This window comes from Bufo bufo, chromosome 3, assembly GCF_905171765.1.
Source record: "Bufo bufo chromosome 3, aBufBuf1.1, whole genome shotgun sequence".
In the NCBI taxonomy this organism is placed as follows: Eukaryota; Metazoa; Chordata; class Amphibia; order Anura; family Bufonidae; genus Bufo; species Bufo bufo.
In genome coordinates, this window is record NC_053391.1 from 233,931,397 (window position 1) to 233,958,217 (window position 26,821).

Sequence of the window (26,821 nt, forward strand, 5' to 3'; positions counted from 1 at the left end):
ACTCGACAAAACCAAACTTAAAAATCTCTTTCACAGACAAGGTTTAGACAAAGGTTTGCCTGACATTTTCAAATATCCACGACTTCATTCACTGCAGCAGGCTCCGGACGCCAACACTTCAGGGAAAGCCTTGCTTTTGGTTTGTCACTGTCAAGCGTTTCAGCGGATTTAAAATACAATCATGTTCAATAGGACTTAATCCAAGTGGAGCACTCGTGAGCACATTTGGACGACTCCACTTGTTTACTTTCCTTTGCTACCCCGGCTTTAAAGTCGGTTAAGAAAACCATTGTATTACTTAGGTGTCTGGTCTGGATGCTACTGTGTAGAAGAATGGATTAAAGAGAAATCCTAGCCACATGATGAAATGAACGGAAGCTTCTGAGCCCTGTTCCATGCCATCAGTGCTACCTACAAGGACACAATGCACACCAAAGAACCTTATCAATAAATACAGCTTATAACAAAACCACGGCGGTATAAAGACAACACAAACTGATCTACTCAGTGGCAGGGTAATACAAGTAACATTTCAGAGCTATACGCCTGCTGCCTTTCCCCTCGGTGCATTGCCATATCTGTCCATCTCTTCTTATAAAGTGCCATGGACAACAGACGGCAAAGGTGGAAACACAAGCGTGCGTATGGCCTGGCCCGACTTACAGGTTGCCACCTAGGATGGTTCCACAGCACATAGGCCCAACAGCCTGCTGTTCAAACAATCTACCTGTAACAGTAGTGGGAGGTATTCATCTGGAAATGCTCCTGAGGTATACCTCCAAGAAAAACGTAGGGTTAAAGTACCCTTATAAAGTAGAGCTTTCCACCACTTGGCAACGAGGTTGAGTGTTTTATAGCTTATATCAAGACTATGTAACTGGTAGCTCTCACAGGAGCCCCCCCCCCCCCCCCCCCATGTATGAACTGATAGCATGGACGTAGAAAGTTGTCGGCTGCAAGCCTAAGGCTCAAGTGGACGTGGTATAAAGAATTTCTTAATTGTAACTTAAATATATGGAAGTAGGTCAGTAAACATCTAAAACATTAAACATTATATTTAGTACCGGATACAAGATGCAGACGGTTGCTCAAGTTACATTACATAACATGAGACAGAGGCCTTCAATAAAAGGAGGAGATCATCAAAGGCTGGAACATTGTATGCATTCCTGATTCAAGACGCACAGTATGCTGGATTTACACTTAGCAATGAGAGTCACTTTTTGTCAAGGTGGGAACTTTCTTGTAAATTGTCCTTAAAATGGCCATACACAATAGACATTAGGTAGACGGCTGACCAGAGGATAACCTGGTGAACATTCAAATTGGCCCTACGTGTTCAATGACACCCGGTGAAGGTCCTTTTGTATGGACCAACTGACAAAGGCAATTATCAGGAGCGAACCATTTGTGATAATTGGCTTCCTGCCAATAGGTTTGCAAGCAACACATTCCTGTTAACACAGGGAAATCTGCTGCCCACAAACTATGATTTCCGGTGCCACAATAATGATGCCATGACCCGAAGAATGAGTGTTTGTTCATTAATCGGATAAGTGGCAGTAACCTTTACACAGGGCAATTATCAGGAGAGTCGTAAACTGGCCTATAGACTAATGTGTATGACCACCTTTACGGCTGCAAACTAGGGTTGTCATGATACCAAAATTTTGATTTGATTTCGATACCACACGAAAAAAATAAAACACCAAAAAAGCATTGTGCATTGCATTTTATGGAACATTCGGCCTGTAATAGAACAATCCTATCCTATATTTTGGGGAGGACAAGGTCACTTAAAAATGGCAAATAGCGTGTTTTTTTTTTTTTTTTTTTCCCGTTACGGTGTTCACCGCATAGGAGATATTTTTTAAATATTTTAATAGTTCTGACTTTTTCGGATGTGGCAATACGCAATAGGTTTATTTTTTATTGTTTATATATTTTATATGTAAAATTGGGAAAGGGGGTGATTTTAACTTTTAATATTTCGTTTTTTTTTATTTAATAACCATTTTCCCCCTTAGGGGCTAGTAACCTGGGATCTTTTAATCCTTTGTCCTATTCACCCTAACAGAGCTCTATTAGGGTGAATAGTACTTCACACTCTCCTTGCTGCCCTGTGCATAGTGCACACAGCAGCAGGGAGCTTACCTTGGCAGCCAGGGCTTCAGTAGCGTCCTGGCTGCCATGGTAACCGATCGGAGCCCCAGGGTTACACTGCTGGGGCTTCGATCAGAAGCTGCCACTGCCACCAATGATGATAATTAACCCCCTTAATACAAATCTGGGCGGCAGGGCAAGGCAATCCCACGAACCGCGTCAATTAACCCCCAAAGGTGCGGCACCAGAGGGGTTAATTAACGTGGTTTACGGGATCGCAGTGCTCTGTCATTTAGGCCGGGTGCCGGCCGCCCACATTTTTGTTTAGGGGGTTAATTATATTATTTGGTGGCGCAGTGGCCACAGCCCCCCCCCCCTCTCAGTATTCTTTTCTTATTGGTGGCAGTGGCGTCACAGCGAGGAGGGAGAGACTGCCTCCTTCTCCACTGTGGTGGCTGATGAGAACGTAGTGTGTGCCATCAGGACAGAAAAATAAAAAACAAAAACAGATCCTTTATTATTAGCATCCATTGTTCTCATTTTGCATCTGTTTTTGTCAGTTCCATCAGAAATGTGTTATTTTAGATGGGAGAAAAAAATTAAATCGTAAAATAACAGATCTCTGATGAAACTGACTAAAACGGATGCTCAAAATAAAGAATCCATTTTTATATTCTGTTTTTCTGAAGGGTCAGAAGAACAGAAAACAAAAAGGTGATGTGAACGTCGCCTTAGATGGCTATCTGCTGAATGCTACTTTAGCACACAGCTTTTCCATCAGACCCATCCATACACATGCATACTTGACTTCGTGTACATGCATTCGCAATAGGGATGGGTCAATGAGCCACTACCAGACACCTCCACAGCAGGTTTATCTCACTTAATGAGGTATTCCAGTTGGTAAAAAAGTTATCCCCTATCCAGTAACTATTAGATCAGTGGGGGTCCCACCATTGGGACCCCACCGATCACAAGAATGGAGGTCCTGCAGGCTCTTTAAAATTAGCACTCTACTCGGATATCTCCAGAAATCCCATAGAAATAAATGGAGCGGTCACATGCATGTGCTACCGGCTGCTCAAGTCATTTCAGGAGAGCTGCAGGGGATACGGTGGATAACTTTTACCTACCAGAATTCCCCTTTAAAAACTTCCTTAAGAAAGTAGATTTACAAAGTGGAGAATAACAAATAGGATTACCGTTACTTCCATAAAACACTTAAAATGATATAACAATAGTAATACTGACCTTCGCAATACCCTCCGCCCGTATACCAACTCTTTGCTGACTCCCTGTGACAACATGGATTGGAACAACCAATCACTGGCAGCAGCAGTGACCTCACTGGTGTGGACATGTCACTGACACAACTGTCACATGCTGACACTCCACGCCACCCCTGCACAGACGGGAAGGGTACCAGAGAAGTATAGGCAGAGGGATTGGTAAGCTGAGAATTACTCATTTTATTATATTATTGTAGCAGTTCTTAAAAACGATAGTATTAGAGAAGCCCTAATTAGAAGGCTGGTTGTAACCATGAGAGTACTCCAATGTACACGATTTGACCCTATACCTATTAAGCAGATGCCATATCTCATTTTCGGTGGGAGCGATATACACTCACCTAAAGAATTATTAGGAACACCTGTTCTATTTCTCATTAATGCAATTATCTAGTCAACCAATCACATGGCAGTTGCTTCAATGCATTTAGGGGTGTGCTCCTGGTCAAGACAATCTCCTGAACTCCAAACTGAATGTCAGAATGGGAAAGAAAGGTGATTTAAGCAATTTTGAGCGTGGCATGGTTGTTGGTGCCAGACGGGCCGGTCTGAGTATTTCACAATCTGCTCAGTTACTGGGATTTTCACGCACAACCATTTCTAGGGTTTACAAAGAATGGTGTGAAAAGGGAAAAACATCCAGTATGCGGCAGTCCTGTGGGCAAAAATGCCTTGTGGATGCTAGAGGTCAGAGGAGAATGGGCCGACTGATTCAAGCTGATAGAAGAGCAACGTTGACTGAAATAACCACTCGTTACAACCGAGGTATGCAGGAAAGCATTTGTGAAGTCACAACACGCACAACCTTGAGGCGGATGGGCTACAACAGCAGAAGACCCCACCGGGTACCACTCATCTCCACTACAAATAGGGAAAAGAGGCTACAATTTGCACGAGCTCACCAAAATTGGACTGTTGAAGACTGGAAAAATGTTGCCTGGTCTGACGAGTCTCGATTTCTGTTGAGACGTTCAAATGGTAGAGTCCGAATTTGGCGTAAACAGAATGAGAACATGTATCCATCCTCTGATGGCTACTTCCAGCAGGATAATGCACCATGTCACAAAGCTCAAATCACTTCAAATTGGTTTCTTGAACATGACAATGAGTTCACTGTACTAAAATGGCCCCACAGTCACCAGATCTCAACCCAATAGAGCATCTTTGGGATGTGGTGGAACGGGATCTTCGTGCCCTGGATGTGCATCCCTCAAATCTCCATCAACTGCAAGATGCTGTCCTATCAATATGGGCCAACATTTCTAAAGAATGCTATCAGCACCTTGTTGAATCAATGCCACGTAGAATTAAGGCAGTTCTGAAGGCAAAAGGGGGTCCGACACCGTATTAGTATGGTGTTCCTAATAATTCTTTAGGTGAGTGTATGTGACATAGATGGATTTATGGAAAGGACTGTTGCTTATGACATTGGTAATCACATAGACATAAAGAGGCAGCACTTCTCTTCTGCACATTCTAGGCTTTGTAGATTGTCACAGGTTAATATTACGGACAAGGACAACATGACTGTCCCTGGAGATTTTTTCAGTCAAATGAAAAGGAAAGTTCATGAATAAGTAGCTTATAAAAACACAAATATCAAAAGGAGTAGAGTCCTTCTCATCCCAACATCGGCACTTTATTCCAGCTAAATACTGTAATCGGACGCAGCATGCGCTCAGTTATTACGCTTAGCTGAAACATGGTGATATAAAGGCTCATCTAGTGCAAGTATGGAGTAGTACAGCAGCTGGTTACACCAACCAAATACACACTGTAAAATAAAAACTCAATTCCAGCATGGATGGGAGCATAAAAATGTAAAAACATTTCCAGACTTTCCCAATACTTGCCTGCAGCCGCCTTACGCCAAGGGCTGTATCACGGCTACATATAATGTAGTAAATTAGATGATGATGGGTGCGACGGTCATCATATAACATGCAATGCTGACAAATAATAAATACGTAACATCTGCTCGGCTTGTAAACAGTCATGTCTAGGTTAAAAGCTCATGAAACACTGATCTTGGTCAAGGGTATTCTAGAGGACCCCCTCAGACCAAACTGACAGACGAGGGAATGCAATGGGAGGATACGATGCTCGTACAATAAGGTAAACCTGTGAAGATTGAACAGTTTTACTGCTTTCTGATCCAGGAACAAAGCCAAGAAAAGGACAAATCTCATTCGTGAGTTTTCCTTTTCTGTAACCTGGGTTCAGACGTGAGGTAGCTTCCACCAATCCTATTAGGAGTGGTGCCGTAGTTACACCTCGCCAAAGTTGGTATGGCCCGTTTCCTTGGCATGATCCCTTGCTGCCGACTGTCCCGTTAATCCTTTTTGGCAAACCATACAGCGCAGGGCGAATTTGTTAACATCTGTAAACTGCCTCTTTCGCCTGGCATCATCTGCAAGCTCTAAGGCCTGCACCAACGCCTCATCGTCAGACGTGGAAAAAATGGTCATGGGTGGCATGTCGGAATCTGGAAACTGCCGCTGCAAGGGGTCGTAGTGAATCCCATCATAAATCAGCAGAACTCTTCTACTGTAGCCAGCATCTTCCCCGAAACGGTCAATCCTCACTGTCTGGGTGTCCACAACGCAGATCTCGCACTGATAAAACTTGGAAAGTATGGATACTTCTATGGCACCGCCCCAGGTGTCCTCTCTGCGTATCCAGGCACAATACTCTTCATTGCTCTTACCTAGAACTGCTTCACTGTAACTTGTCGGATCACTGGCAACAATCTCAGCAATTAAACTTCGCATCTCTGGGGCACAGGCTGGGTCATACACGCCACCCTCTACCACATAATAAACACTTGTGAAGAGGCAAGAATTGTCAGCTGGTACCACCCGTCGGACAATCTGTGGACGTTTTATTATGGTTCGATCGTTCATACTATGTATTGAGGTAGTTGTAGGTTTACTTTTATCTTCTTCCACAATAAGAGTGTCCCCTGTTACAGAAGAAAGACAGAAAGGAAACATAAGGCCTGGGATTACCATCTGCAGGTTCATAATGATACACTCAGAAACGGGGGCCATGTATTACAAATCCATTGGAGGACCTTGTTATTCTTCCTTAGCAGCTATTATACAAACCACCACTTGGTATGAAAGCTTGGTTGGACCAGCCATGATAATATGCCACCCTCATGACAGCATATTCTCAGGACAGCCAATTGAGAGCAGCCAAAAGCAGGCCGTGACGGAGATAGCCCCCTTGAGGCTGGTCACCGTCGGGGTCTGCTATTGGGACCCAGGCATTGGGGGGGGGGGGATTATTTTAGATATCGGATCACCCCTTTAAAGGATAACTGTCACATTTAGACCCTAATTTCAATTTTCATATATGTAGTTACCAATAACATGATATTCCAGAATCAGTTACTATTAGACTGACTTACCCCATATTTAATAAGATTCAGCCCTTAGCAACCAGTCTGCATAAAACTGCAATTTCACTATTCAGTTAAGATGGCCGCCAATGCCCTCACCCTGAGGCTAATCCCGCCTGCCCTCACTAGCCAGTAACAATAGCCCCCCAAAAGTGTCAGTAACCAGAGTCCTCCCCGCTAAAGGGTTAATCTCCTGCAGCACAAAGGGGTCCTCTTACCACATGTTGCTTTCATTTATACACTGAGCAGATGGCAGATCTCCCTTACCTGTTGTGTGCTGCTTCAACTCTGCATTCTCCAGCTCTGCTGAGTGAGGGAGCGTCTGCCAAGCACAGGGACAGGGAGAAGTGCACACAGCCCAGGCACTGTTATCAGCTGCTGGGGAGGACCTGGCTTTAATAATTTACTTAGTCCCTGGCTGTCAGTAATCTGACCTTGCACGCAGCCTGCTTCTGCGTCCTCCCTCCTTCAACAGATAGATGGACCATGCCTAGCAACCCTATTTTAAGCACAGGTAAAAGTAGGCAGTACAGGGAACAAAACTGTGGAATTAAGGGGTAATTGAATACACAGTGAAAAGTTGAAATAGGGCCACCAAGGAGATATTATTCACCACAATCCAATACTCCAAAAATAAATAAATACGACAGTTATCCTTTAAATAAAAGTACCTGAAAAATGGCATGCGGAAATCTGACCTTATTCTGTGGCGGAAACTGTCAATTTCACCCTTTGTTGTATTTTGCAGTGCAGATGCAATAAAACCGCATCGGAATTAGAGTCTTAGATAGGGTTCTCTGGGACTTTTCTACTGCTGACCTATCCTCAGGAGAGACCATCACTAACAGATCTGAGAGGATTCGACTCTGGGGCAACCCGGCCGATCAGCGTTTCTACTGTGGCTCCAGCGCCGTGACTACACAGCTCCATCCACTGTGTAGTTAATGGAACTGGTAGCTCAAGAGCCACTGCAGAGCGACTGATCGGAGGGGGTACCCAGAGTCAGACTCCCACCCAACAGATATTCATGATCTATCTTAACCACCTCCGGACCGCTGTACGCACAGACGCGTCCTGGAGGTGGTTGTTTAATTCCTCCTGGACGCGCCGGCGCGTCCTCTCGCGAGACGCGAGATTTCGGTCACAGCCGGCCCGCGCATGCGCATCGCGGGCCGGCAAAAGTTAAAGGACTATTGCATCAGCAACCTGCCAGCCAATGATCGTCGCTGGCAGGTTGCTGATTTTTAAAAAAATCGAATCACAAGCCAGATAACAGATCATATTAGTAAATATGATCTGTTATATGGCTTCTCTGCTCCTCTGCTGGTCCTTTTCGTCGGTTGGATCCAGCAGAGAAGCAGACATCACTGTGAGTACACACCAAACACTGCCCTTAGCCCCTGATCACCATCCATCACCCCCATCATCCAAATTAACCCCTTGATCGCCCCCTGTCAATCACTTAGTGAAAGACAAAAAGTGATCAGTGTAAACTGTCACTTTTTTTTTTTTCACTAGTATTGGCTGTTAGGTTTTAGGGATAGTTTAGGCCCCTTGGTTAGGTAGTTAGCGTCAGTTAGCGCCCACCCCACCGCACCGCAGTCACTTTTATTCGCTGTTTAGCGTATCGCTAATCAGCATTTGTACTTTTATAGTATCTGTAAGTGATCAAAACTGATCACGGTCAGATCTATAATAGTATTAGTGTCACTTTAGTTCGCCCTCCACCCAAAACGCAGTGTTTGCCCGATCAGGCCTGATCGGTCGCCCACACGTGCGTTCACCCACGCCCGCCCCACCGCAGTGACAAAAAATTATTTTTTTTTGATCACTGCACATTCACTTTACACGCTCTGCGGCGATAAAAAAAATCAGTTTTGATATTTTTTATCAACCGCAGCGGCCTCCGGTACTTCGCTAGCCTCCCCTTTGTAAGACAGGCTTGCTTTTTTTCTTGGGTAGTCTCAGGGAATACCCCTAAATTTAGTAGTCCAAATGTCAAACAGGGGGTATTCTTCTGAAGAGGCCTACAGGATTCTGACCCAGTCGGATGAGGAGTGGGAACCCTCATCTGACGAATCTAGCGGGTCAGAATATGAACCTGTAGAAAGCAGTGGCTCTCTGACCCAAAGTTCGGACGAGGAGGTTGAGGTCCCTGGCAGCACCAGGCGTACCCGGCCCCGTGTCGCTAGACCACAGGTTATGCAGGATCCGCTTCAAGAGCAGCAGAGTGGGGCTGTCGCTGCCGGATCACGTGGTGAGGCATACACCAGCAGCGCAGCCCTTCCTGGACCTAGTACCAGCACTGCCGTACAACATGGTGAAGTAGCGAGCACCAGAAGGGCAGTTGAAGCTGGTACGGTGGCACGTGCACTAGTTACCCCGTCGCAGCCACCGCACAGACAGGCCCGTAGAGCCCCTAGAATCCCTGAGGTGCTGGCAAACCCTGATTGGCAGTCACCAACTTCAGCCGCACCAGTAGTTCCCCCTTTCACCGCCCAGTCTGGAGTTCGGGTTGAGACGGCTCAGATCAGTACGGCCCTGGGATTTTTTGAGCTGTTCTTGACTGCGGAGCTCTTGGACTTAGTCGTGGCAGAGACCAACCAATATGCCACACAATTTATAACCGCAAACCCGGGAAGCTTTTATGCCCAGCCTTTCTGGTGGAAACCAGTCCAAGTTTCCGAACTTAAAATTTTTCTGGGCCTTCTCCTCAACATGGGCCTGACAAAAAAGCATGAATTGCGGTCATATTGGTCAACGCACCCAATTCATCACATGCCCATGTTCTCTGCTGCTATGTCCAGGACACGATTTGAGGCCATCCTGCGTTTCCTGCACTTTAGCGACAACACCACCTCCCGTCCCAGAGGCCACCCAGCTTTTGACCGGCTCCACAAAATTCAGCCCCTCATAGACCATTTCAACCAGAAATTTGCAGATTTGTATACCCCTGAGCAAAACATCTGCGTAGACGAGTCCCTAATACATTTTACCGGGCGCCTTGGCTTCAAACAATACATCCCAAGCAAGCGTGCCCGGTATGGGGTCAAATTGTATAAGCTCTGTGAAAGGGCCACAGGCTATACCCACAAATTTCGGATCTATGAGGGAAAAGATCAGACCCTGGAGCCGGTCGGTTGCCCTGACTACCTGGGGAGCAGTGGGAAGACAGTCTGGGACTTGGTGTCACCCTTATTCGGCAAGGGGTACCATCTTTATGTGGACAATTTTTACACAAGTGTGGCCCTCTTTAGGCATTTGTTTCTAGAACGGATTTGCGCCTGTGGCACCGCGCGAACTAGTCGCGTGGGCTTCCCCCAACGGCTTGTAACCACCCGTCTTGCAAGGGGGGAGAGGGCTGCCTTGTGTAACGAAGAACTGCTCGCGGTGAAATGGAGAGACAAGCGTGACGTTTACATGCTCTCCTCCATTCACGCAGACACGACAATACAAATTCAAAGGGCAACCCGTGTCATTGAAAAGCCCCTCTCAGTCCACGACTATAATTTGCTCATGGGAGGGGTGGACTTCAATGACCAGATGTTGGCTCCCTATTTAGTTTCCCGCAGAACCAGACGCTGGTATAAGAAGGTGTCTGTATATTTAATTCAATTGGCGCTCTACAATAGTTTTGTTCTCTACAGTAAGGCTGGGAGAACACGATCCTTCCTCAAATTCCAGGAAGAGATCATCGAGAACCTCCTTTACCCAGGAGGTTCCGTGGCCCCATCCACCAGTGTAGTTAGCTGTCTACACGAGCGACATTTCCCCAGTGTCGTTGCTGGTACCTCAACCCAACCGCCACCCCGAAAAAAATGTCGTGTCTGTAGCAGGAGTGGAATAAGGCGTGACACCCGCTATTTCTGTCCTGACTGTCCGGACCACCCTGCCCTATGCTTAGGAGAGTGTTTCCGGAAGTACCACACACAGGTACACCTAGCATAGGGATCACATCTCACCAGGACAGGCACACAGGGCTATTAGGGCCCTTTCTCTCACAGCTGCTGCAAACCTCTCCTTTCACCTGGGATAAAGTGCATAACGTACTTCGCCACATCTTTGGGCGATTTGCGCTTTGCACATTGTCCCATGGGGAAGGAGAGGTTTGTTCTATAAAGGTAAAAAAAACAAAACAAAAAAAAAATTACCGGTAAGTAAAAAAGTTAAAAAAAGTTAATATGTTCTGTTCTAAAGTTAATAAAGTTATTGCTTTGCGGCCTGGTTTTTTCTTTTTTGTTTTGTTTTTTTTACCTTCCAGGTGGACCAACCGATCGACCAGCTGCAGCACTGATGTGCATTCGGACAGAAGCATTGCGCTGCTGTCAGATTACACGCAAGTCGGTGTATGCGGCGCTGCAAGACGAGATTTTTCCTCTGCAGTAAAAGATATGTTTGCCGAGGCATATGAGCTGAGGAGGTGGCGGTGTTCATATACTTTGGCAAACACTTTGTATATATAAAAAAAAAAATCCCGGCAATGATTTATTCATCCACATCGATTGATGTGAATGGAGAAATCTGGTTTGCCAGGGCATACGAGCTGAAGTGGGTATGGATGTTGGGCGGAGCTCCTATGTCCTGGCAGACGCCTTTCCCCTCCTTTTTCTTTTTTTGGCAGAGATTTTTTCATCCACATTGATCGATGCGAATGAAGAAATCTGTGCCGTTCATTTTTTTCTTTCAGCCCAGAGGCTGAACGGAAAAAAAAAAATCTCATTACCCGTATGCTCAATATAAGGAGAATAGCAGAAACTCCTAATGCTGGGCATACATGTAATGATTGCGGAGACCCTCAAATGCCAGGGCAGTACAAACACCCCACAAATAACACCATTTTGGAAAGAAGACACCCCAAGGTATTCGCTGAGGGGCATATTGAGTCCATGAAAGATTGAAATTTTTGTCCCAAGTTAGCGGAAAGGGAGACTTTGTGAGAACAAAATCAAAAAAATCAATTTCCGCTAACTTGTGCCAAAATTTTTTTTTTTCAATGAACTCGCCATGCCCCTCATTGAATACCTTGGGGTGTCTTCTTTCCAAAATGGGGTCACATGTGGGGTATTTATACTGCCCTGGCATTTTAGGGGCCCCAAAGCGTGAGAAGAAGTCTGGTATCCAAATGTCTAAAAATGCCCTCCTAAAAAGGAATTTGGGCCCCTTTGCCCACCTAGGCTGCAAAAAAGTGTCACACATCTGGTATCTCCGTACTCAGGAGAAGTTGAGGAATGTGTATTGGGGTGTCTTTTTACATATACCCATGCTGGGTGAGATAAATATCTTGGTCAAATGCCAACTTTGTATAAAAAAAAAAAATGGGAAAAGTTGTCTTTTGCCAAGATATTTCTCTCACCCAGCATGGGTATATGTAAAATGACACCACAAAACACATTCCCTACCTTCTCCTGAGTACGGAGATACCAGATGTGTGACACTTTTTTGCAGCCTAGGTGGGCAAAGGGGCCCATATTCCAAAGAGCACCTTTCGGATTTCACAGGTCATTTTTTACAGAATTTGATTTCAAACTCCTTACCACACATTTGGGCCCCTAGAATGCCAGGGCAGTAGAACTACCGCACAAGTGACCCCATTTTGGAAAGAAGAGACCCCAAGGTATTCGCTGATGGGCATAGTGAGTTCATAGAACTTTTTATTTTTTGTCACAAGTTAGTGGAATATGAGACTTTGTAAGAAAAAATAAAAAATAAAAAAATAAATCATTTTCCGCTAACTTGTGACAAAAAATAAAAAGTTCTATGAACTCACTATGCCCATCAGCGAATACCTTAGGGTGTGTACTTTCCGAAATGGGGTCATTTGTGGGGTGTTTGTACTGTCTGGGCATTGTAGAACCTCAGGAAACATGACAGGTGCTCAGAAAGTCAGAGCTGCTTCAAAAAGCGGAAATTCACATTTTTGTACCATAGTTTGTAAACGCTATAACTTTTACCCAAACCATTTTTTTTTTACCCAAACATTTTTTTTTATCAAAGACATGTAGAACAATAAATTTAGAGCAAAATTTCTATATGGATCTCGTTTTTTTTGCAAAATTTTACAACTGAAAGTGAAAAATGTCATTTTTTTGCAAAAAAATCGTTAAATTTCGATTAATAACAAAAAAAGTAAAAATGTCAGCAGCAATGAAATACCACCAAATGAAAGCTCTATTAGTGAGAAGAAAAGGAGGTAAAATTCATTTGGGTGGTAAGTTGCATGACCGAGCAATAAACGGTGAAAGTAGTGTAGGTCAGAAGTGTAAAAAGTGGCCTGGTCTTTCAGGGTGTTTAAGCACTGGGGGCTGAGGTGGTTAAGGAGGCCATCAATAAAAAATAAAAAAAATCTTAAAGAAACCCTTTAAGGTAGTCTTACACATCAGATAACTTTTGGCTGCACCCGCCAATTTCTGTAGGATTGGCCGACCATCTATTTTGTTTGGGGTTGTCCAGACTCTTTGTCAATGGCAGATACAAGGAGAAGAAGGACCAGGCATGCTGAATCCTTAGTTCTCAATGGAGAAAAGCTGATGCTCGAAGTGTTTGGAAGGGCCTAATTTCATTTTGCACCATTGAAAACGGCATGCTTGGGAGAGGTAGGGGCATTCAGGAGTAACAGCTGTCGGCCCACTTTGCACTTGGATGACAGCCATCTAAGGTGTATGGCCAGCAGTAGTTTGAGCATATTTTCCTGGATTTCGCACCAAAACCCACATGGTACTTGCAGATTTTAATGCCAATTTGAGCCGATCTTAAGGGTGAAATCTGCACTGAACCTTCACACAAACAATGGACATGCTGTGGATTTCTAAACCAGCACTGCAAGCGCAGCGTGTAAATGAGATTAAAGGGACATTCCCATCATAGACAATGGGGGCATATCGCTAGGATATGCCCCCAACCCCCATTGTCTGATAGGTGAGGGTCCCACCGCTGGGACCCGAACCTACAACGAGAACGAAGCGGGGAGCACTGTGGCTGGAGGACCCTGGATTTCCCGAGGTCCATCCACCACCAAGCGCTGCTCCCATAGAGATGAATAGGAGAGCACAGTGCATGCGCGGCCCATGCTCCCATTCATTTCTATGGGGCAGACGGCAATAGCTGAGCCAGCACTCGGCTATTTTCGGAGGCCCCATTGAAATGAATGGAGGGCGGCTGCGCATGCGAAGTGCGCCCTCCATTCATTTTCCGGCTCCGTTCTCATTGTAGGTGCGGGACCCGCACCCATCAGACAATGGATATGGCCCCATTGTCTAAGATGGCAAAACCCCTTTAATAATCCATGGACGACAATTACAATCATGATCTTCTGCAGGTCGCTGGCTAAAAAAAAGTGGGTGCCCTTCTAGTACAGTACACCCATATGTCCAGGTGTGGACAATTCCTTTAAATAAAATAAATGCACCATGTGGGATTTGGAAATTTAATTAAAGGGGTTCTCCTGGCTTTTAATATTGATGACCTATCAGAATAGGTCATCAATATTACATCGGCGGGGGTCCGACACCCAGCACCCCCGCCGATCAGCTGTACGAAGGGAAGGCGCGCACATGCCATCTCTCTTCCTGCTCACTGCTTCTATGTCGAGCAGAAAAAGATGAGGGAGACGGCATGCATGCACCTTCCCTTCAAACAGCTGAACGGCGGGGGTGCTGGGTGTCGGACCCCCGTCGATGTAATATTGATGACCTATTCTGAGGATAGGTCATTGATATTAAAATCCCGGCAAACCCCTTTAACTTTGCTGGTAAAGTATTATAGTGCAGATTTTCCGCAGAAAAAACCCTGCGTCTTACGCACTCAGCGCATATACACTTTTAGATTCAGCAGGTCTCTGGCGCCTTTCTAGTGCACCCATATGTCCAGGTGTGGACAATTCCCATGGGTCTGCTGGGTGTCGGTCATTTCCGTTGCTAGGACAGTACAGCACGCTGCGCTAGTTTCTAGTCTGATGGAGGATCCTACTGGAGCTTCACCTGGAACGTGACCACAGCCTGAGGGGCTCATGCACACGGACATACGGATGTGGACAGCACACGGCCGCGTTGAAATGCAGATTGAATACGGACAGAAACTATGTCCGTGTGCATACGCCAGGGTGGAGGAGTACAGACCTAGATTACATCAGGGAGTATTCAGACTTAGCGCAGTACCTGCCACAAATTGCTGCTAAAGCCAACCATGGGGCAATCTCTCAAAACTGGTGTCAAGTAGAACTGGCTTAGTTGCCCTTAGCAACCAATCAGATTCCACATTTGATTTTTCACAGTTCCTTTGGAATATGAAAGGTGGAATCTGATTGGTTCTACTTGACACCAGTTTGATACATCTCCCCTATAACTGCCAGGTGTGAACACTCCTTAGGGTATAAATAAAGGGGAGCCATACAGTGTTATTATGTGCAGGCCACCGACAGTGACAGCAAATCTCCTCTCACCCGATTTGATCGGCAGATCTCGTAGTGCGGCGTCCCCATCACTGAGGTCCAGGCTGGCCGGGGGGTAGCCCACCATTACTCGCTGTGTGGGCCCCGAGATGCCGGTCAGCCCGGCTATCCGCTCCTGCAGCTCCCGGACACTGGAGAGGTCGGTCAGCCCCTGCAGCAGGTGAGTGCCCTCCCGGGTCTTACAGCGGAGCCGCAGCATTACCGGAGCTACAACCTGTCACCGCACAACAATGGTAAAGCCTAGAATGGATTGGCTTTTTTGAGGGCATGACGTCATGGGATCATGTGACTGCTTCCTCCCGCCCCTTCCAGACTGTGCCAGATGCAGGACAAGAGCTGTAAGGACTAGCAGCAGAGCACTTACAGTATGCTGTGGTCCGTGATTTCTGGTTTTCTATGTAGTTTGTAGTGGAGTATATGAGGGGTGTGAGAGCTGCCAGAAGCTTTTATAAAGTCACCCACAGTTACATTGCTCACCATACATTTTAACTCCGTGATGTGGTTTTTCCTTCTCTGTGCCCCCTCCGCACTGTGGTTTTTCCTTCTCTGTGCCCCCTCCACACTGTGGTTTTTCCTTCTCTGTGCCCCCTCCGCACTGTGGTTTTGCCTCCTTTAGTGCCCCCTCCACACTGTGGTTTTGCCTCCTTTAGTGCCCCCTCCGCAGTGATTTTGCCTTCTCTGTGCCCACCCACACTGTTGTTTTGCCTTCGCTGTGCCCCCCACACTGTTGTTTTGCCTCCGCTGTGCCCCCCCACACTGTTGTTTTGCCTCCGCTGTGCCCCCCACACTGTTGTCTTGCCTCCGCTGTGCCCCCCACACTGTTGTCTTGCCTCCGCTGTGCCGCCCCCACACTGTTGTTTTGCCTCCGCTGTGCCCCCCCCACACTGTTGTCTTGCCTCCGCTGTGCCCCCCCCACACTGTTGTTTTGCCTCCGCTGTGCCCCCCCCCCCCACACTGTTGTTTTGCCTCCGCTGTGCCCCCCACACTGTTGTTTTGCCTCCGCTGTGCCCCCCCACACTATTGTTTTGCCTCCGCTGTGCCCCCCCCACACTGTTGTCTTGCCTCCGCTGTGCCGCCCCCACACTGTTGTCTTGCCTCCGCTGTGCCCCCCCCACACTGTTGTTTTGCCTCCGCTGTGCCCCCCACACTGTTGTTTTGCCTCTGCTGTGCCCCCCCTACACTGTTGTTTTGCCTCTGCTGTGCCCCCCCTACACTGTTGTTTTGCCTCCGCTGTGCCCCCCTACACTGTTGTTTTGCCTCTGCTGTGCCCCCCACACTGTTGTCTTGCCTCCGCTGTGCCCCCCACACTGTTGTCTTGCCTCCGCTGTGCCGCCCCCACACTGTTGTTTTGCCTCCGCTGTGCCCCCCCCACACTGTTGTCTTGCCTCCGCTGTGCCCCCCCCACACTGTTGTTTTGCCTCCGCTGTGCCCCCCCCCACACTGTTGTTTTGCCTCCGCTGTGCCCCCCACACTGTTGTTTTGCCTCCGCTGTGCCCCCCCACACTGTTGTTTTGCCTCCGCTGTGCCCCCCCCACACTGTTGTCTTGCCTCCGCTGTGCCGCCCCCACACTGTTGTCTTGCCTCCGCTGTGCCCCCCCCCACACTGTTGTTTTGCCTCCGCTGTGCCCCCCACACTGTTGTTTTGCCTCTGCTGTGCCCCCCCCTACACTGTTGTTTTGCCTCTGCTGTGCCCCCCCTACACTGTTGTTTTGCCTCCGCTGTGCCCCCCTACACTGTTGTTTTGCCTCTGCTGTGCCCCCCCACACTGTTGTTTTGCCTCTGCTGTGCCCCCCCCTACACTGTTGTTTTGCCTCTGCTGTGCCCCCCCTACACTGTTGTTTTGCCTCTGCTGTGCCCCCCACACTGTTGTTTTGCCTCTGCTGTGCCCCCCACACTGTTGTTTTGCCTCCGCTGTGCCCCCCCTACACTGTTGTTTTGCCTCCGCTGTGCCCACCTACACTGTTGTTTTGCCTCCGCTGTGCCGCCCCTACACTGTTGTTTTGCCTCCGCTGTGCCCCCCCTACACTATGGTTTTGCCTGCTGAGTGCACTGTCGTCCACACACATTTTTGCAGTAAGCCATGCCTCTGATCCCATCAAATCTCCTCTGTGCCCCAACACAATAAGAATGTCCACTGATTGCCATCTACCAGAGGGATGTCCCTTAAAGCCTCATTCACACTTGAGTGTTCCACGGACAGCACACATCCCCATTCATTTTTGTATTTATACATCAGTGTTTTAGCATGATCCGTGTTTTTAGCATGGAAGCATGCTCTATTTTGTCCCATATTCACAGAGCCATCACTGCCATTATAGTCTATGGGTCCATGAAGACCATGGATGTCATCTATGTTACATCCGTGTTTCACGGATCATTAAGAAGATATGCTTTGAAAATAGTTTTTCAGCTGTGCAGGATCAGTGAAACACGGATGGCACACGGACCATACACAGATCCTTCACGGATGCATCACTGACCACCTTCTCACGGATTTGAGCACGGACACGGACTTGTGAATGAGGCTTCAAATCACGTTTTATGCCTCTGTTTGATGTACATGTTATAAAAAAGGATACAAAAACGCTGCGCACCACGTTCTTATATCCTGCACAGTCCAGTAAAAAAAAGTTTATAACTCAAATGGGAAACGGATGCCACTGTATGCGATCAGTCTGAGACATCCGTGTAACGTATACGTTTTTTGTATACGTTGAACGGACAGGAAAAACGTGATGTAAAACCACCCTTAGTGCCCCCAGGCAGTATGATGCCCATTTAGTGCCCCCCCAGAGTATGATGCCAGTAAGTGACCCCCCCCCCCCTTCATAGCAGGATGTCCACTTAGTGTCCTCCACACAGTGATGCCCCCTTAAGTGCCCCACACATTAGTTATGCTAATCACAGTAGATGTGCCCCTTTAGTGCCCCCTCACAGTAGATATATGCACTATATATACCCTCCTCCAGTCCTCCCTCTATATACATTATATACTCTCCTCCAGTCCTCCCTCTATATACACTATATACCCTCCTCCAGTCCTCCCTCTATATACACTATATACCCTCCTCCAGTCCTCCCTCTTTATACATTATATACCCTCCTCCAGTCCTCCCTCTATATACACTATATACCCTCCTCCAGTCCTCCCTGTATATACACTATATACCTTCCTCCAGTCCTCCCTCTATATACATTATATACCCTCCTCCACTCCTCCTCTATATACACTATATACCCTCCTCCAGTCCTCCCTCTATATACACTATATACCCTCCTCCAGTCCTCCCTCTATATACATTATATACCCTCCTCCAGTCCTCCCTCTATATACACTATATACCCTCCTCCAGTCCTCCCTCTATATACACTATATACCCTCCTCCAGTCCTCCCTCTATATACATTATATATCCTCCTCCAGTCCTCCCTCTATATACACTATATACCCTCCTCCAGTCCTCCCTCTATATACATTATATACCTTCCTCCAGTCCTCCCTCTATATACACTATATACCCTCCTCCAGTCCTCCCCCTATATACACTATATATACCCTCCTCCAGTCCTCCCTCTATATACATTATATACCTTCCTCCAGTCCTCCCTCTATATACCCTCCTCCAGTCCTCCCTGTATATACATTATATACTCTCCTCCAGTCCTCCCCCTATATACACTATATACCTTCCTCCAGTCCTCCCTCTATATACACTATATACCTTCCTCCAGTCCTCCCTCTATATACACTATATACCCTCCTCCAGTCCTCCCTCTATATACACTATATACCCTCCTCCTGTCCTCACTCTATATACATTATATACCCTCCTCCAGTCCTCCCCCTATATACACTATATACCTTCCTCCAGTCCTCCCTCTATATACACTATATACCCTCCTCCAGTCCTCCCCCTATATACACTATATATACCCTCCTCCAGTCCTCCCTCTATATACATTATATACCTTCCTCCAGTCCTCCCTCTATATACACTATATACCCTCCTCCAGTCCTCCCTCTATATACATTATATACCCTCCTCCAGTCCTCCCCCTATATACACTATATACCTTCCTCCAGTCCTCCCTCTATATACATTATATACCCTCCTCCAGTCCTCCCTCTATATACACTATATACCTTCCTCCAGTCCTCCCTCTATATACATTATATACCCTCCTCCAGTCCTCCCTCTATATACACTATATACCCTACTCCACTCCTCCTCTATATACCCTCCTCCAGTCCTCCCTCTATATACATTATATACCTTCCTCCAGTCCTCCCTCTATATACACTATATACCCTCCTCCAGTCCTCCCTCTATATACATTATATACCCTCCTCCAGTCCTCCCCCTATATACACTATATACCTTCCTCCAGTCCTCCCTCTATATACACTATATACCCTCCTCCAGTCCTCCCTCTATATACATTATATACCTTCCTCCAGTCCTCCCTCTATATACATTATATACCCTCCTCCAGTCCTCCCCTATATACACTATATACCTTCCTCCAGTCCTCCCTCTATATACACTATATACCTTCCTCCAGTCCTCCCTCTATATGTAAATTTTTTATTTTTAGTAGCAAACAAAAGGCTATTATAATTTTTATAACACTTAAGTGTTTTCTCTTCATCTTATTATCAAGGAAATTTTGTTATAAAACAAAGAAATATAGTGCATGTTTGGAGTTAATTCACTTCAAAGCATAAAACACCATTTGAAAACAGGATATGTTAGTTGCAAAATTTCGACAAGAAATAAACATTAGGAATCGAAAATAGAAAGAAAGACATAGACTAGGGGTAGTGGGGGGGGGTAAGGGGGGTATAAACGGAACAAACGGCAAAAAACAAGGAAGAACATATAAGGAATATCAGTCATTTGGCTGATTAATATGAGTAGCTGTCTTAAAGCAAAGGGTTATTATCAGTAATCAGTGTAACAGAATCATGTATTCGGACTTGAGTACAAATATGCATATTTTTCCGGGGTCAAGTAAGTGTTCCATGCGTCCCAAATATCAATATATTTCGAGAGATTTTGCGCCAGGGTCCATTTGAGCTTTCAAAATCACGTAACTTTAGTACTTCCGATATCCAATCTCTTATCGTTGGAGGATCCTGTTGAAGCCAATACTTAGGCACCAATATTTTGGCCGCGTTAAGGAGGTGTAAACACAAATCGGTTCTGATAGGTATCTGACTTACATCAAATAGGCAAAACAAGACTAATTCTGCCGAGATTTTAACCTTAGACTTAAAAACATCATTAATGATATCATTAAACTTTTCCCAAAAGGGAGCAATCTTAGGACAAGAATACCAAATGTGTGTATAGTCTCCTATTCCACTACTACATCTCCAGCATAGGTTTGAAATATCTGGATTAATCCTATGAAGCAAAGTAGGAATTCTATACCAACGTGTAACTAGTTTATATTGCATCTCTTGATATCTGTAGGATTGAGAGAAGGTAAGTGTTCTGCTTAACAAGAATTCTGTTTGTGTTTCATTAAACTGTTTGTCTCATTCCTTATTCCAGCTTTCAAGATGGGGCGGGGTTGTGTCTGTATCATTTAATATTTTGTAACATTTGGAGATTAAATGGTCTCCAGGGGAGTCGTTTAATAGTAATCGATACAAAGGAACCGTATCCAATGGATCAACATGATCCTTAAACCAACTTGTCAATTGAGCAGCCAATAAACCATATTGATCGTTTGTGATCATCTCTTTCCCAAAGTTGGTGATAAAGTCCTTTATGGGAATCAAGCGTCCCCCTCTAAAAAACTTTCTCACTTGCATTCTCGCTAATTTCTTATTTACTTTTAGAAATTTAGTTAAGGCATGCCAGTCATGGGGTATAGAGCTACAGAGAAAGGCTCTGGTATCTTTCCTAGTTGGAATCTTTAGGGAACGTATAATAGAGTGCCACTTCCCAAGTGTGGCTTTGGTAATTTGGTTATCCACCATAGCCAGGTTTTTGGTATATTGAGGGGTCCTCCAGAGTAATGCAAACAGCGATGTCTTAACTGAATCCTGTTCTAATTCTACCCACCTTTTGGTAGTAGGGTTTGGGATCCAATCTAATATTCTAGTTAGAACTGATGCTTTATAGTAGAGTTCAAAATCTGGAAGCCCCATACCTCCCTTTAATTTATGTCTAGTCAGTGTAGCATATTTGATTCTATTCTGTTTGTTTTGCCAAATAAATTTTGTCAAAATCGTTTTGAGTTTTAAAAAAAAAAACAGGGGGGATTTCCACCGGAAGTGTCTGAAACAAATACAAAAATCTGGGTAAAATTTCCATCTTAATTAAGTTGACTCTGCCGAACCAGGAAATCCAATTAGAATCCCATTCCTTCAATAGAGTTTCAGTGTTAGTCAGTAGGGGTAGAAAGTTTTTACAATACGTTTCTGGAAGGTCTCTATAAACTTTGACACCTAAGTAAGTAATAAAATTGGACGTGTGTTTTAGTGGGCTTCTTCTAACAATCTTACTCCATGTGCTAGCATCTATATTAATATTGAATAATTCGGATTTATTCAAGTTAACTTTAAAATCCGAAACCTCATTAAACGTGTCAAATTCTTTGAGAATTTCTGGAATAGATGTCAATGGTTCAGTTATTGTAAGAAGTGTATCATCAGCAAACGCTGCAATCTTGTGTTCCCTAGAGTGGGCGGGAAAGCCTCTAATATCAAAGTTGGTTCTTATTTTCCTTAAGAAAGGTTCTAAGCATAGAACAAATAACGGGGATAAGGGGCAACCCTGTCTGGTTCCATTTGCTATCGAGAAAGGAGAAGACAGAACCCCAGTGGCTTTGACGCAAGCAGAAGGCGAAACATAAAGAGACATAATTTTGTCAATTAAGATTTGTGGGAGTTTTACTTTATGGAGTACCGACTGAAGATAGTGCCAGTTGAGGCGATCAAACGCCTTCTCGGCGTCAGTCGAAACTAGAACTAGGGGGATCTTTTTAATTTTAGCTTGTTGAATCAGATGGAACACCCTGATGGTGTTGTCTCTGGCCTCTCTACCCATTATGAAGCCAACTTGGTCAGGATCTACTAAAAGGGGCATCAGCTTCTTCAACCTATCTGCGATCAATTTGGCAAAAATCTTAACGTCTACATTTAGTAACGAAATAGGCCTGTAATTCATACATAGCATATTATCCTTACCCTCTTTCGGAATAATTGAAATGTGAGCCAACGTAGATTCTGTTCTGAGCAGAGGGGCCAGAGAGACACCATTTAAATACTGCTCCATGTAAGGGGCCAATACATCTTAGAATTTTTTGTAGTAACTGGCTGAGAAGCCATCTGGCCCAGGACACTTCCCATTTTCTAGCGAGCTAATAACTTGCTTAATCTCGTCTATTGTAAAAGGGGCTTCTAATTGTTCTAGTTGAAGTTTAGATAATTCAGGAAAGTTGACATTCTCAAGATATTTACCAATTGCTTTTTTTCTGATCTCTGGGTTGTTCTCTGCCTTGTTTAGATTATAAAGTTTGCTATAGTATTCTTTAAAACACTCCACAATTTTTTTTGATTCATAAAGGATTTTATTCGAGGTAGGATCCGGTTTGATTTTGGGGATATTCGTGGCAGATCTAGCCTTGCGAACTAAGTTCGCCAGGGCCTTTCCGCATTTGTTCACATACATGTAGTGCTTATATTTAGCCATAAACAAAAATTTCTGTGATTGGGCATTCAAAATTTCCTTCAGTCTTATTCTTAGGCGTGTAATGTCCACTTCACATACACTATTTACTGCCTTTTTATGCGAGCTTTCCAAAAGTCTAATTTTATGCAAAATTTCATCCATTTCCTTTTGTTTGGCCTTTTTCTCCCTCGCACCTATCTGAATTAGGGCGCCTCTCAAAACTGCCTTATGAGTTTCCCAGATGAGGGCGTTACATTTACTATCTCCCAGGTTTTCATTAAAAAAGTTATTAATATGGCTAGACAATAGAGCCACATTCTCCTTTCTCGACAGCAAACTTTCATTCAGTCTCCACAGTCCTGGAGTTTTATTGGTAAGGCCATAGGTCAAGGTCATTCTAAGCGGGGCATGGTCAGAGAGCAGGATCGGGTCATATTCAATCTTTTTGATAAAACCTAAGTCATTTTGATTGACAAAAAGGTAATCAATCCTAGTGTATGTTTGATGAACTTTGGAGAAGAATGAATAATCCTTAACTGTAGGATTCATTGCTCTCCAAGCATCCACCAACTGATTTTGTTGGAAAAGTTTTTTAACTACCCTCAGAGTACGGGCAGCAACGTGAGTTCTACCCTGAGAATTATCTAGGTTTGGTTCCAGGGGAATATTAAGATCTCCCCCTACAATCAGTGAACCTTCTGCAAAGTCCTCCAGTTTGTTAAATAGATGTTTAAAAAAGGGAGTTTGGTTATCGTTAGGGGCATAAACGCTAGCGAAGGTAAATAATTTTTCGTTTATCTTCCCTTTAATAAAAATAAACCGCCCTTCTGGGTCCACCATTAGATCCGATTTTATGAAGCGTATGTTTTTGTTAAAAACTATTGAAACGCCCTTTCTCTTTGGTGTTGGTGAGCATGCATTGAACCATTGTGTGTAAAAGTAATGCTTAGTAATAGGAGTGAAGGATTTCTTAAAGTGAGTTTCCTGTAACAGTAATACATCAACTTTGTTTTTATGGAAAAGCCTTAGGACTTGGGCTCTTTTTGCTGGGATATTCAAGCCATTTGCATTAAAAGAAACACATGATATTTCTGTCATGTTACATATACCTTTGTTTTCTTATCTAGTGGTTTAGACGACTGGTATGTAAACATAGAACAGAGCGATAACATTGTCAGTACACCTCAAACCTTTGAGTATAGTACTGAGGGAAACAAAACAGTGTCTGATCCACTAGGAGACTTCGTCAAGAACCTAGTGGGTCAGAGTTTTTCACACTGGATAATCCACTTGGTGAGGGGGGGAGATAAAGTACGTAACACCAAGTGGCATTCTAAGAATATATTGAGAGAACAATCCAATATATTCAGGTAACACCTAGTGCCTCCACAACAAGGGTAGGGACACCAACCGTCACCAAACTACGTCAGTATTTCTGAGTTAAGAAGACGTGACGAGTGAAAACCTGGTGTACCAACCCAGCAGCAATAAAGACATATTAAATTTCAGACAGAGCAGTGCGATAGAAACATGTAAACATTAACAGTTGTATGACATTGTAAAAGAATATATGGCTCACATCAGCCTGGCAGGGACCCCCTGGCATTTTTCCTGGGTGCTTTGGGGAGAGGCGTCTCAAAACCTCCCGTCCTTCTCTGCTTGGGCGTATACTGTCTTTCCCATCTTTCAGTTTCAGGTAGGCCTGGGAATGGATCCGTAGAACTTTCCTGGGTCCAGTCCGGGACTTCAAATTGTCCAATGTTGAGTTTAGGGATAACTGTTGCCAGTTCGTCAGGTGTTCTGACCGTAAAAGGTCTGCCATTGTGCGTTATCAGTATCCCGAAAGAATATAGCCATCTGTACTTGATTCTATTTTCCCTCAGCGCTCTAGTGAAGGTCGACAGTTGCCTGCGCTTATCAAGTGTATATTTGGAAATGTCCTGAAAAATAGTGATTTCCCCACCTTCGTAGTTAATACTTTTGGCTAGGCGAGCCTTCCTGAGAATGTCCTCCTTAAGACGAAAACTCAAAATATAGCATAAAACATCTCTTGGAGAGTCTTTAGGAGCATTCCTTGGTTTAAATACTCTATGCGCCCGTTCAATTCCTAGGTCTTCTTCCCCTTCTTTGCCTAATAGTTCAAGAAAGATCTGCTGGAGAACACCGTGAACATCTTTATCTTCCACTTGCTCAGTTAAACCTCTGACACGTAGGTTATTTTGTCTTGATCTATTTTCTAGATCATCAACATGTAGTTTGAGCTCATAGAGTTCTTTTTGTTGTCTTTGTGCCGTGTCTTCAAGTTGAGCCGCATGTTGAGCAATTTTCTCATTTGCGTCTTCAAGAGTGGAAACTCTGGTGTATATTTGTTTTACATCGGCTTTTATTTCTGCCAGATCTGTCTTAAGGGTATTGGTAAATTCTTTGAACAAGTCCCTCATATGGTCAGTAGTCGGCAGTGTTTTAATGTATTTCTTTAAATCTTCTTGATCACTCTGATCCTGTTCTAGGATTTCTTCTTCAGATTCTGAGCCTGGGTCATGAGAGGCAAAGAATTTACTTTTGTTTTTCATTTTGGCGCCGCTAGGCTCGTCGTTTGCAAGTGTATTGTGCAAATTTTTAAGATGGTCTGAGGGTTTTCTTGGCGTTTTAGCGATCTTATCTTCTGTGTTATGACCTCTGGATTTACCCATAATCTCTCAAAAGAACCGTAATCCGAAATCACTCAAGAGGAAATTAACAGATGGGGGTAGTTGTCCTGCTTTAGTTACATATATATATGAAAAAAAGAAGAGGAGGCTGATGTGATGCCCAATAAGTATCTTTTCATCTCATTGTCTGAATGAGTTGTGAATATAGCTGGGTCAGGGCTCCGGAGCAACACTCATTGCATATTATATCAGCTCCATATCCCTCTCAGATGTTTTCCAATCACCTTTTAGGGTTTCTTATTATGTTGACTGTTCATAGATCATAAACCGCGGGTAAAAGCAGGATTTCTGCCGCAGTTTAGCCTAATGTAGCAGAGTCAAGATTGTAATAACACTTTAGTCAGAGACCACTACTGGCTGATGGCACTAGTGGGAGCTTATGTGCCTTATCAGTATTGTGCTGCTGTGCCTTTAAATTATATAACAGTAGATGTGTTTCTTAGTTAACAGCTTTAATGGCTTCTTCTGGCTGCAGCTGATCTCTGCTATGAACATTAGCAGTGCATTCAATTTGAATGCCGCGCTTCTTTTAGGGCCGGCGGATTGATCTATCTGGTGGTGAGGCTACTAGGTCCAGTCTGCTCAGTGCTAATGGCGATTATCTGGAGCAGGTAAGAGTTCTGTAAAGATCTTATATTTCACTGCCGCTTTGTTAGGGGCTGTTCAGGGCACTTACCGCTCCTATGACCGCTTGATCAGAGGTGTCCGGAGTGGTGTTCTGATGTCTTTTTATTTTCAGGCCGGCCACGATTTAGGCCGGATCTACTTGCGCCAGTCCTAGGCTCTGTCAGACCCGCATCCAGCAGCGCTGCCGATTCACAGGATTTCTAGCCTGCTGAGCTTCACTCCTTTTAGATAGCCCAATCGCTCGCTTAGGGTCTCTATTAAATCCGGTGGCAGGTGGCACATAAACCGCGGGGCACGGCTTCTGCAACCCGGGCGCTCTAATAAAGTCCGGTGCTCACCAGGGTTTTGTAGGCCGCAACTTCTCGCCGTCTCAGCTTCAGGAAAAAAATTATATCCTGTTGATCCAGGCGATGACCTGAGTCAGGACCTGATGTTTTAGGCGAAATTAAGCCTGATTTTGCCGAGTTATATCAGTTTATAACCACACTTTCTTCAGAGCTCCCACAAGCTGCTTCTGGTAAGCTCTGCAGCTAGCTCCGCCCCCCTCCAGTCCTCCCT

At 44.9% G+C, this 26,821-nt stretch overlaps 1 protein-coding gene across 1 annotated transcript; it reads right to left on the reverse strand.

Moving 5' to 3' along the window:
* Positions 1–4,781: 4,781 nt before the first annotated feature.
* On the reverse strand, positions 4,782–15,479 carry YOD1 (YOD1 deubiquitinase). The gene is made up of 2 exons (XM_040424039.1): positions 15,233–15,479; positions 4,782–6,354 (listed from the first exon to the last, which is right to left on the reverse strand). The coding sequence occupies exons 1-2, from the start codon at positions 15,438–15,440 to the stop codon at positions 5,660–5,662; spliced, it is 903 nt and encodes a 300-aa protein (XP_040279973.1). The 5' UTR covers positions 15,441–15,479; the 3' UTR covers positions 4,782–5,659.
* Positions 15,480–26,821: the final 11,342 nt, after the last annotated feature.